General features: G+C 49.0%; 1 protein-coding gene across 1 annotated transcript in view; it reads left to right on the forward strand.

The window, feature by feature from the left end:
• The window catches only part of Fam186b (family with sequence similarity 186 member B), a 26,385-nt gene extending 14,145 nt beyond the window's left edge, over positions 1-12,240 (forward strand). Inside the window, exons 4-8 of the mRNA XM_050132430.1 lie at positions 3,631-5,299; positions 5,733-5,925; positions 9,053-9,225; positions 9,767-9,952; positions 12,052-12,240. Of these exons, the coding sequence (XP_049988387.1) occupies positions 3,631-5,299; positions 5,733-5,925; positions 9,053-9,225; positions 9,767-9,952; positions 12,052-12,124 (2,294 nt within the window). The 3' untranslated portion in view covers positions 12,125-12,240. The remainder of the gene's footprint in view (positions 1-3,630; positions 5,300-5,732; positions 5,926-9,052; positions 9,226-9,766; positions 9,953-12,051) is intronic.
• The last annotated feature ends 337 nt before the right edge of the window (positions 12,241-12,577 follow it).

Here is a 12,577-nt window from a genome sequence, read left to right on the forward strand (position 1 = left end):
ACTTTCTTCTGTATCCTGCATAATGTCTGGCAGACTCTTTTATGAAGCAGGAACTCCGAAGGACCATCTCACCTTCTTTAGGCAAGTTCAGCAGTCATTTTTCTGTGGGTCCCACATGTCCAGTTCATACAGCATAACATCAAGAAGTCCAGGCAAGAGCAGTTTCTTACCAAAATGGCTAAACAACTCCATAAGAAGCCTCTTCAGTGCCCATCTTCCTCATGAAGTGTATTGTGCTGCCAGGAATAGATATATCTCATTGGCATGAAAAGTCCTAAGTTCTTAAAACATTTTAAATGCCATATTCTGAAGGTCTCTGAAAAATTTAAAGAATACCTATATAACTGAAATATCTCTCTATATATCTAGAAAAATCTAACTAACATGACTACACACTTAACTATTATAGATGATCATACTAACCATCATGATGATTATCTATTAACCTGTATTTCTTAATTATACATTACATTCTTAAATGAGCTGCCTCAACATAATACCTTAATCAAGAGCAGAAATATACATATAACAAGATTGACTTTAAATTTGTATCAGTAAACTAAGATCCATACCAATGCAAAGTTATCCATCTCTATATCATATCCTCCTTTAAATGTAAACAAACATTTATAAACAATCATTTAGGGAATTTGGCTGTAGTTCTCTCCAAACTGCTTCTTGCTTTTTGTTGGATGAAGTAATTTTTGGGGGATGTTTGTGGCAACTTTTCAGGGGGTCTTGGTACATCAAACCACATTAGTCTGGAAGGAACCCACAGGTTCTCATCTTCTGTGGAAACAAAAGCAGAGCCTCTTTTCCAGAGCAACATATTCAGGCCCATATTTTGAAGTCAAGACGGCTTGAAGATACATATGTTGGTTGGTTTAGCTTAGCAGCCTGTACAATGAAATGCCTCTCTGCACTTAGCTCCTTCACAGTCAAAAAATTCAAAGAAAGCACAATTATATACATAATCCAGACTCTCTGTGTATTTTCCATCTTTGTGTGGCTTATTTTTCTTACTCTATTACTTTTTCTACAGGTTTACTCCGACTCTTTAAAGACTTTAATTTTTTAAATAACCATTTACTTCCTTTTATAAATGTCTATATTTTTTTCTCTCTCAAGCCTTGTACATTTATCCAACCCTGTGACCAATTTAGAGGTTTTTTTTTTATCTGAATCTGTCTTTCTTGTTGCATCTGTAATTATTTTCTGACCAGAAGCACTTCTTTTATTTTTTTAAGATTTATTTATTATGTATACAACATTCCTTCTGTATATGCTTGCATGCCAGAAGAGGGTACCAGATCTCATTATAGATGGCTGTGAGCCACCATGTGGTTGCTGGGAATTGAACTCAGGACCTCTGGAAGTGCTCTTAACAGCTGAGCCATCTTTCCAGCCCCCAGAAGCACTTCTTAAAATGCCGAGCTGGGGCCTGACTAGGACTAAGGTTACTTTGCCTTTTGGCTCCACCAGGTCCAACATGGTGGAGGTCCGTTCACTGCCTCTGAGACTGCCAGGTGTGAGCCACACCCACCACCTCAACTCTGGTAACCAGTTGGCCCGTACTGCCACCAAGTAACTTGCAGCATGCTGCCCACAAACCCCATTCAAGTGCTCTACCTCCTGGGAAGCACAGCCCATGAAGCTGACACTTCGAAACTGTGCTTTTCTTTTCTTCTGCTGAATCAGGACGAACTCTCTTAAAGGAGCTGCGGAAAAACAAAATGCAGCTAAACTTCTTCTTCTTCTTCTTCTTCTTCTTCTTCTTCTTCTTCTTCTTCTTCTTCTTCTTCTTCTCTTTCTCCTTCCTCCTCCTCCTCCTCCTTCTCCTCCTCCTCCTCCTCTTTCTTCTTCTTTTCTTTTTGTGTCTAGGATTTCTTTCCAAGCCTTCTCAGGTTTTATGTGGATTTAGCTAGCACATGTTGGAGTGCCAATTTGTTGTAGAAGACCACTTGTTTGTTCCCAGCTGCTCAGCCCCAAAATAACCACACAAAAACTGTACCAATTAAATCAATGCTTGGCTTGTTAGCTCTAGCTTCTTATTGGCTAGCTCTTACATCTTAATTTAACCCATTTATGTTCCTCTGTGTATCACTATGTGGCTGTGGCTTACCGGCAAGGTTCCATCAAGAGGCTGTCTCTGGCAGGGTTTTATGGCTTCTCTTTACTCCACCTTCTTTCTCCCAGCATTCAGTTTAGTTTTACCCTGCCTAGCTCTGTTCTGCCCTACTATAGGCCCAAAGCAGTTTCTTTATTAATCAGTGGTAATCACAGCATACAGAGGGGAATCCCATATCAATTCCTGTCTCTGCCTCTCTAGTAAGGGGGTGATGGATGTGCCTAGCATGTGTTGCTTTTTATGTTGATGTTGGGGATCTAAACTTAGGCTCTTGTGCTTACACAATAAGTCTTTACCAACTGACCATCTCTTCAGCCTTAAAGGGCAAAAGCTGTATCTTTTTTGTTTGTTTTGTTTTGTATTGTATTGTTTTTTGTTTGTTTTTGTTTTTTGAGACAAGGTTTCTCTGTGTAGCCCTGCTGTCCTGGAACTCTCTCTGTAGACCAGGCTGGTGTCAAACTCATAGAGATTATCCTGTCTCTGCCTCCCAAGTGCTGGATTTAAAGGCATCCACCAACAACCAGCATCTTTTTTTCTCATGGGGATTATTTATTAAGCATTTACTTAATACTTTACTTGGCCTCAAATGTGTGTACTCTAAGCATTAGAATCTATGGTTGTTTCCATTTTTCCAACGAGGAAACTGAGGCACTAAGGAGGCAGGAAATGTACCTGAAGCAAATGGCACAGAATCGATTTGGATCCAAGTGACTTGGTCTCTGAATCCTGACTCCCAGGCTCATATGGCTTGTCTGAATGCTGGCAAGATGCTCAGTTGAGCTCAGCATCACTAAGCACCACATGTGCTCTTGCCTCGCATCCAAAGCCAGCTCATGTCTTCTTGCCAGTGGTGCTTGAGAAGATGCTCCAAGATGGTCATTGCACCAGCCCTATACACAGTAACTACGAAGATGTATGATCATGACCAGTCCTGGAGCAGCGGAGATCTATCACTGGGGTTGCACAAAGCAAACAATCTGTGCTTGCTGTATCTTCTTGGGATGAAGGTCCAATGTGATTTCCCCATATAGGCCGAGACGGTTATTCAACAGTAACCTGTGAGTGGTCATAACAGATGGTCTGTATGCAGAGTTCAGAGGTAACATGAGACGGAGACTTCTGAGTGGGGCTGAGGGTTTTGGGTGTTAAGGAGCCAAACATGGACTTTGAACCTGGAAAGGGGCAAGATTAGAAAAGCAACTCCTTACGAGGGGTAGGTTGACCTGAGTGGCGCCTGGCAACTAGTCCAGGCCCTTCGGGCTCTGCAGGCACTGTGCAGCTGGTAGGTCTAAGGCTAGGCCTGAGGCAATCTCAGGCCCTCAGGGTGTCTCCTCACAACAGCCTTCTGGCTCACACAGTCAGCTCCTTATTCTTGTCTGTCCCAAAGAGGGGTGGGTAAGAATTCTGGCTGGGCAGGGTCTGGAGAGTCAGTATACTTCTTTCCTGGTGGGCTTGCTGACCAGTTATGGGAGCCTGCTACCTTTTTCCTCTCTATCTTCCAGTGTCCAAACATAACTTCTGGCAGGACTGGCGGGAGAAAACCCCACAAAATTCCTCGCACTTCCCTGAGCCGCTGAGCCCGGAGCAGATGCTCCAAGACAAGAACACTACCTGCACAAAGGTCTCAGAGGTGAAGTCCATGCTGCAGGAGCTCCTTGACTCCGCCATGTTCAACAAAGGGGAGGTCAAGGCCATCAGGTACATGTCTACTGTGGTGGAGAACCTCAGCAAGGCCTTGATTCTGCAGCACAAGGAGAACAAGAGTCTGGAGATAAAATACAAACACCTGCAGGGGGAGATGACCAAAGAGCTCAGCAGCCAGAGGCTGTGCTTCCAAAAATCCATCCAAGTCCTGGAGAGCAAAAGGGATGCCCTGCTAAAGCAGGTAGAGGTTCTGGGGGGCAAATACCATGACCTCCTCATGATCAAGCATGCCCTGGAATTCCAGCTGAAGACAGTTCAGTCTGCTGCTGCTGCTCTAGAAGAACCCGTGGAGGTTTTGGTTGATGCCCCAGAACCCCCGGAGAAGGAGACCCTTCCAGAGAAAGGTGTAGCCCTGGAAAAAGCCCACCAGAAGCTCAAGGAAGAGAAGCAGCTGTTTTCCCCCTTTTCCCCAAGCCGCCTGGCCAAGGCCTGGGATAGCAGCACTACACCGGCACAGCAGCCACGCTCCGCCGCGGTTGCGGATTCAAGGGCCAAGGATGTGTTCACTGCCCACATCGAACACCTCGAACCCGTGCTGCTGCACTCAGAGGCCCCCAAGTTCCCTACACGATGGGAAAAACTGGTTGAAGAGGCCCCAGAACGTGAAGGCAAAGACCAGGAGGACGGCTTACAAGAGATGGATGAAGTCCAAAACAAGTCCTATCCGGGGAAGTGTCTGTCCCCAGGGAGCTCCAGGAGGACGGTTTTGGAGAGCCACATGGAGCACTGGGAGGAAGAACTCAGCTGGGAGACGAGGAGGCAGCAGTGGCTGCAGGAAGAGGAGATGTGGCTCCAGCGGCAGAAGAAGTGGGCCCTGCTGGAGCAGGAGCACCAGGAAAAGGTACGGCAGTGGGAGGCAGAGGCAGCTGCCAGGCAGCAATGGCAGAGACTCATCCAGCCGGAAGAGGAGCCAGGGAGCCCCAGGAAGTCCTCCGGGGAGCAGCGGAAGGGCAGTTCCGAGAAGCTGATCTTCACGACCACCAACCGATGGAGGAACCTGGAGAAGTCAGAACCATCATCAGCACCTCCTCCGAGCAGGGCACAGTCTGCTCGCCAGAGCAGAAGGTCCCATTTACCCATGTCTGCACACACCCAGCAGCCTGGCCAGGGAAACCAGAGGACCCTGAACTCGGCTGAGTCGATGCAAACATCATGGACCCGCCAGGTTTCTAATAAACCCAAGAAATGCGCTTCTTTTCCCATCACTGGCACGTCCATCCGAAGGGTGAGCCGCTCCTCTTTGCAGAAAGCCCCAGTAACCTCTAAGGACAAGGTGTACCACCTAAACATGGAGGGCCAGTTGAAGAACCTGCAGATCCTGGGTAGCCCCGAGTCAGAGCTGCTACTGCCACAGTACCTGCGCAGCAAGGCCCTGGAGGTCACCGCCGTCGCCATGGAGCTAAGTGTCCTCAGGCTGCAGTGCCTGTGCAGGAAGTACATCCACTACAGACGCTTCCAGAGCCTCCGGTAGGTGCCCAGCAGACAGCCGGCACCCACCTGGCACCCACGCGTAGCCACTGCAAAACAGGGTAGGGCCAATGGGCAGGAAAACCATGGGGGGGACTCCCCCAGGTCTCCTAGCAAAGGGGACTAACAAAGACTGTTTAGTAGCAGGTCTTGGGCAACACTCGAAGGTGTAGGAGCATCTCTGTGTTGTTTTCCTGATAGTGGACTTTCCCTCCAAACCCACTCTTCCCGTCTCCAACTCCTAGCTTCCTGTCCTGCACTCAATATCGTTTGCTTGACTTTTCCCTTCCAGCCCCAGGTTCCTCCCCTCACGCCACCTCCCACCGCCCTGCTCCTTCTCACATACCCATTCCTCTTTCCCCCTCAAGAATCAGCCGGCTTGAAGGAAAGAGGAAACCCCTCCACCAACTAAGTCACTTCTCTGTCTTCCCAGACAAGAAGTAATCAAACATATAGGAGCCATTCGACAAATGAGGGTCACCTGTAAGGCCCAGAACCTCTACGTCTTCCTGGAAAACATCGACCGCCAGCAAAACCTCAGGCTGCAGGCCTGGACAGACAAGCAGAAGGACCTGGAGGAGAAGCACCGGGAGTGCCTGCAAACCATGGCCACCGTGTTCCCTAAGGTGGGCCTCCTGTCCTGCCACCTAGCCAGTGAGGGGGTGCAGTGTGGGGGCCCGTGGGGTGATGGGAAAGGAGAGGGCACGTGAGAGTCTCTGGGCCGGAGTACAAGGGAAAGCCGCTGGGGACTGTATAAATACAGGGAGCTGGTGAGAAGGGGGAGCTGAGGCCTGCAGTCCCCCTCAGAACTGGGATTTTCCCTGCTTCCTTCAGCTCTGGTTGCCACGCAGGCCTGAGGCACAAAGGGGCCCAGCTTGGCCTCTGCCTTGCAGATTCGTCCTTCTTCGGGCACTTCCTGACATAGTAGTGGGGGTCAATGATGAATAACCACAGTCCGTCTAAAGGTGTCTCTTTTTAAAAATGGTTTTATTTGGAGTGCGTGAGTGCCTCTTCCACTCAGGTCAGTAGGCAGTCATGACACGCACCTTTTTAGCCACCGTGCAGGCCTTGAGGGCGTCTTTGCCTGGAATCTGCCCAACTTTCTAGTCGATAGGCTAGCACCTTTCTATGCAGCCCAAGCAGGCTCGTCTTCCCCTACTTTGCAGAACCACTCTGTATCTTTTTGGTTTGGATGCTGCTTAGAGCCCCAAACCATCCTGAGTTTGGCTTATTTTCCTTCTCTCGCTGGCAGAATCTCTCTGTTTGGCAGTTTCGCCGTGCACCTGGTATGGGCCTATTTTGGGTGACTTTATTGAGTCCACCACTTCAATTTAGAAACTTAAATCTTTTGGTTCTAGCATATTTTCTTAAACTATACAGTAGTTCGGGTGGTATCTGCTGGCCATGGGGAGGCCGGCACAGCTAACCTGTGGCCTGCGTGCCCCCCGGAGAGCTAGCAATGTGGAGGCCCAACACAAATCATCATGCTAATTAAACATTTAGAGGCCCTCTTTATGTGTGTGTGTGCGCGTGCGTGCGTGTGTGTGTGTGTGTGTGTGTGCGCACGCGCACGTGGTTCTAGAGTGTGACTTTGTCATGTCACAATGTCATAAGGCTGGACCTGCCTATGTGGTTTTTCATTTCTCCAGGGGCTTTGTGATAAAAATTGTTAACGTGTTTGTGGGTTTGTTTGCGCTGAATTTTATTGTGTATGTTTAGGGAATAGTAGTACATAGGATGAAATAGGATACTTGTTATAAAACGGTTACTGTAGTAAAATGAATGAACATATCCATTGAAGCAAGACAGATACAGAGAATGGTGGGCACATGGGAAGGAAAAAGAGGATTCCAGACCTAGAATCTGACTGAGGCTCAGGCTCAAGATTCCAATGTGACTAACATTGTGTCCATTCCTGCTGTAAACCTGACCAAAACTCCAGGTGCAGCCATAGCGGCTGAGGCCCTGTTGGAGCTGACCTATCACCTCACTTACCCCAAAGGGGTGGGGTCTGAGCAAACAGAATAGTGCTCATGGCTGAAGCTAGTACTTAATTGAAACTTTCCCTTGAGAAGCTCGCGTGCTTCCTGGGCCTCTCATTCTTTCCCAGAGTACCTATTTTTCTCTTAACTCCCATGCTTAAAATCTACATTTAAAATGTCTTTTGATAAACTCACTCTCTGAGAAGCCATATTCATGATTGGGTATGTTTTACTTCTTTTCTTGAATATCTTTCTTTCTTTTCTTTTCTCTTCTTTTTTTTCTTTCCTTTTTTAAGGCAAAGTTTCTCTATGTTGCCCTGGCTGTCCTGGAACTCACTTTGTAGACCAGATTGGCCTTGAACTCAGAGATCTGCCTGCCTTTGCCTCCCAAGTGCTGGCATTTTTTAAGAAAACTCCAACCCTGCTCATACTGGCTAGTCCTGAAATTCCTGTTTGTGAAGAAGGCAGGAATCCTGCATTTGCCTAAACCAAAAATCTCTTAAAAATGCAGGTAACTTTTTTTTTTTAAGATTTATTTATTTATTGTATATACAACATTCTGCCTCCATGTATGCCCGCACGCCAGAGGAGGGCGCCAGATCTCATTACAGATGGCTGTGAGCCACCATGTGGTTGCTGGGAATTGAACTCAGGACCTCTGAGCCATCTCTCCAGTTCCCTGCAGGTAACTCTTCTGCAGGCTGCTGGGGAAGCCAGAGCGGAGCTATGCGTCTGTCCCCTCACAAGGACCATATCATCTCACGTAATGACCCATCTTTCCCTCTGTGGCAAAAGTAACTATAATCTATCCAGTTGGCAAAAATCCTGAATACGATCCCCTGTTATTAACTATAGCCTCTTGCTATATTTAACATCTTTTGTTACTGGAATTTTTAGGGTACAGGCCTGGTCTCTGGCAGCGCTGACAAGCTGGGCTTGATCACCCTTCCTTGAGATGCTAATTAAAGAGAAAGTAACAGAGAAACACAGAGAGAGGTTTATTGTGACTACACTGGGGGAAGGATCAGAGAAAGGGCCTCTCGCTGGTCTGGCTGGGGCACTGTCGTGGGCTCTAGGTTTAAACAGAGCCCAGAGGTCTGCAGAACTAAATACCCGGTTCTGATCAAGATGCCGTCCCATCCCAGACCATCGGTGGCGTTTACCTCCTGCTCTATCCGTCAGCCATGAAGTCTCCTCCTGGGGAACCCCGGGGCTTTAGATCTCCCCTGCCCCTTGCACGAAGTTCCTGGGGGAATTCTAACTCCTTGGGGACTGTTTCTTCAAGAAGCGGATAAAACATCTTGGTCCCTGCGAGGACAATTGCAGCCGGAGTTATTCATTCATGCTTTTTACTCCATCCTTCAGTCTACCTCCTCCACTTCCTGGTCCACACCCCAACTTTGGTAACTACTGTTTTATTTTTTACCTCGATATATTTGATATGTTTTCTTTTGGATCCCACATAGACCGTCTTTCTGTGTCTGCTTATTTCACTCAGCACACAGCACATTGGGGTAAACCGTGGGAGTTTCCTTTCTTCTCTTTTGTCCATTGTCAGGATTCTTTACAACAAAGGAGGAAGTAGGAACTGCCCAGCAAGTAAGAATGAAGGAAACTATCATGTGTTGAGGACCTGGGTTTCTAGTCACAGGGCCTTAGCCGCTCCTCAACCCAGAGCCCAGCAGGGTCAGTGGCAATCAGGCAAGTCTTCCTCCCATCCTAGAAAGGCCTCCTTTCCCATCTTCCTGATGCCTTCTGCTGGCTTCTCTAGCTCCAGCAAGAGTGGAACATCCACCTGAACGTCCCTGTGGCCAACTCTGCCAAGCCAGGGAAAAGCAAGTCACCTCCAGTCTTACTCCAGAGAGTCCGGTCCAGTGGTGCCACCAACAAGCAACCTCCTCCACCCAAGCAGCACCGGGAATCTGTGCCCCTGCGGATAGCTGGGTAGGTGTTGGCCGGCTGAGATGAGAAGGGGGAGGGAGCAGGGGCAGCCTGGGGAGGCAGCAGCAAGTGAGGACAAACCTCAGCAGCTTCAAGGCCTGTCTGCTCAGCTGCCCTGACCAGCTCTGGGTTCAGATCCAGAGACGGAATGTGTATGATAACGTGTGGTTTTGTGGGGATAGCCTGACTAATTCTGAGAAAATACAGGGGGAAAACCTCTATTTCTACTCTGGGCACGTTGACCCAGTATCTACCATTGGTCTGTCTATGTAAATAAGCCTAATTCTTCCCACCGTGTGGCCTCCAAAGGCCACGCTGAGCCTCTGAACAGCCAAGATGCCTCCCGTGACCTCCTACCACAATGGGACCTGTTCAGAGCTTCAGCCCCAGGGCGTGTGCCTGGAAGCGGAACCTCAGGAACTAAGATGTAGATCTTGCGTTGGGGAGGTAAGGGTGACACAGAGGCCTTGGACCTTGTGGCTCCTCAGCCTATTCCCGTGTCTCTCTGTCTCTCCTGATACTGTCTGTGCGCTTCCATTCCTAGCCAACAAGGGAACCAGATGGAAGCCGTATGGAAGATGGATGTGTCCTCTTCAAGTCACCCAATAGAAAAGAAGACCCCCGCAAGCCTGCCCTGGGAGCAGCTAGGGGGTTACCCAGATATCCCTAGGCTATTGGCGGTGGATGAGCATCCCCCCTACCACAGAAGTTCGATGGCCTTCAAGACTCGGTAAGGAGCCAGGGTGGGTTGTGTAACTTGGATTCAAAGAGACCTGTCCATCAAGGATGCTCTGCTCTACCCAACAGCTCAGGGCCTCTCTTTGTGAACACTAGTCCTGGACTCAGTTATTGTACCACACCAGAAAAGAAACCCTTTTCTGCCTCACCCATTCGCTGGCCAGCAGCGTGGATCCTAAGGCAGTACTGCTTCCGCCTCTCACAGGACTTCCCGTGGGACCCAGGTTGCTGTGCGAGTTTTACCTTCTCACGTGTTCCCAGTTTCACGTGGCTTTCTCGGGTGCCTTTGTTCTAGAGAAACAGGTGGAAGGACAAAGAGACTGAGAGAAAACAAGAATTGTGTGATAGACCTCAGACTTGGGCCTGAGCCCATCTTTGGGGCTTTCATTTCCTGACCACCTCAAAGAACTGTCACTGGGGAAAGCAGCTGAAACCGGGAGTGGGGACACATACCTATACCCCAGCACGCAGAAGGCCCAGACAGGAGGACCTCCAGGATAAGGCTAGCCCGGGACAGCAGCAGAGGGGCAGCAGAAGGATTCAGGACTCAGTGGGCTAGCAGAAGGCTTTTCTGGTTAGAGCAGGATATCTCCTTTCTCTCTTGGCTTGAAGACATCATCACTCAAGGCTCTTTCAAGGGACCCTTTTCAGATTCATCTCATCTGCTGCGAGTGGGCCTGACACCATCCCAAGAAAGCACTGTAACAAAGAGAAGGCATTGGGAGATTCTGCTCAGTGACGCCCTCCTCTGGCGGTATCCCCCACTGCAGGCTCCTTCAGTGTCTTTGCCCAGACTCTGGGGGCACTTGAGGGCCACCCCTTTGTTCTCTCCACACATAAATGTCTGGATAAACATCCAGTGTACATACTACACTGGACCCTAGGCATTTGGGGCATCAGGATCCTTCTGAGAATGAGAGGAGAGAGTGGCTGGGGTGATGACTTAGTCTGGAATGGCCCTGAGCTTAGATTCCCAGCACCTACATAAAAGGCTAGCACGGCAGCACTCGTCAAATAGATGAGCTCCAGGTCCAGCGAGAGACCAGGCCTCACAATGCAGAGAACACCTGAAGGCACCCAGTGTGGCCCTCTGGCCTCCCCATGTGCTCACACACATAACATACATCCACCCACACACCTACATGAGCGTGTACACCCTCTACACACCCTGAGAAAGAGGTTGGTGGGGAGAGTGCCGTGAACAGCACCCAAGAGCAGCTTCCTTTCCTGCCTTTTTCTTTCATCTTTTGCTCACACTCTTTGGTAGAATGCAAAATTCTAAGATCCCTTTCATGTCTCAGGCAGAGGCAGTTCCACCCACCCCTGAGCCTCCACTGGGATCTCAGCCGCAGGCTGAAGCTCTTATCAAAATATTGTTCCCGGCTCAGACAGCCTTCTCTCTTTGTGAGAGAATTTAGGTGAATGCAATTTTCTTCCCTTTCTACAACTCTCCAGGAGTGTATTCGACTTACCACAGTCCCAGCACAGAGGCAGGGGGCCCTGCTTCTAAGTGCATTTGCGGCCCAGGCTGGATCACCTCCCTGTGTCTTTTTATGAGATTCCTGTGTTGTGCCAAGATGCCAAGATGGTGTCCTTTAAAACCTTGAGCAGGCTCACCTCGCTGAGGTCTCTGCTTTGTCTGACTAGGAGGGCTCCTGGGCTCTCTGACTGGCAGGATAATGGTAGCTGTATCTGCACACAATAGCACCTTCTGCGGAGTGTGAAGCTCAAAGAGTCCTACCCTCCCTCAAGAAGAGCCACCCTGCACAGGGTGTGCCGCCCTGGTACATAGCCAGCGGTCTCAGAGCACAAACTTAGAGGGCTTAGAACCTGGTACCTGAGAAAGAGATTAGATCCGATGGGGGTGATAAAAAATAACAAATAAGATTGGAAGGAGGGAAGAGGAAATGCCCGGTGAAGCAAGGCAAGATGTAGACTCGAAAGAGGAGAGGCCGAACTCCTAAGATTTGGCAAAAGTGTCATGCTCGGTGGTTCTACAAGTCAAGTCAGCCCACTCTGGATCTGACCCCACGCTCTGAGTGGGCCACATGGGCCTTTTCTCAGTGGCTCCCCAACCTGTAACCATGTCAGCTCTTTCAGTGCCTCAGTGATTCAAAGAAAGGAATGCCGGGAACCCTCAGAGGAGCCAGCTGAGCTTGTCTGAAAAATGTCCAGTCAGTCGCTCCCTGGGCCCCTACAAAGCCAGAAGGATGGGGCAGCTCCAGCTTCCACTCCAGCTTCTACTAGTGAGTCTCCAACTTCTACTGGGCTACTAAAGACCTCACAGGGACTTGTTCCAAACACAGGTCCCCAGCTGGGGCTTTGAAACCCACGTCAGGGGCTGTGAAGTTGTCCCAGAACTTTGAGAAACACTATTTTCTTTCTTTAGTCCCCAAACTGTTTGTTTTTAATAAAATAGAGTTTGGTTCGAAGTCTTCTGTCTCATCACCAGAAGGCACTCCCCACAACTCATCTTTGGAACTAGGCTCAAGGCATCTGGCCATAAGCCAGGAACCAGTCAGAGGTTGCCCGAGTGGGGCGACTGACTCTGGGAGCCAACAAGCCAGAAGGCTGTTATCAGTGCCCGACACACAGCTTAGGAATTCTATTCAATCAA

This window comes from Alexandromys fortis, unplaced genomic scaffold (genome assembly GCF_014885135.2).
Source record: "Alexandromys fortis isolate MF-2015 unplaced genomic scaffold, M_Fortis_MF-2015_v1.1 scaffold_423, whole genome shotgun sequence".
NCBI lineage: Eukaryota > Metazoa > Chordata > Mammalia > Rodentia > Cricetidae > Alexandromys > Alexandromys fortis.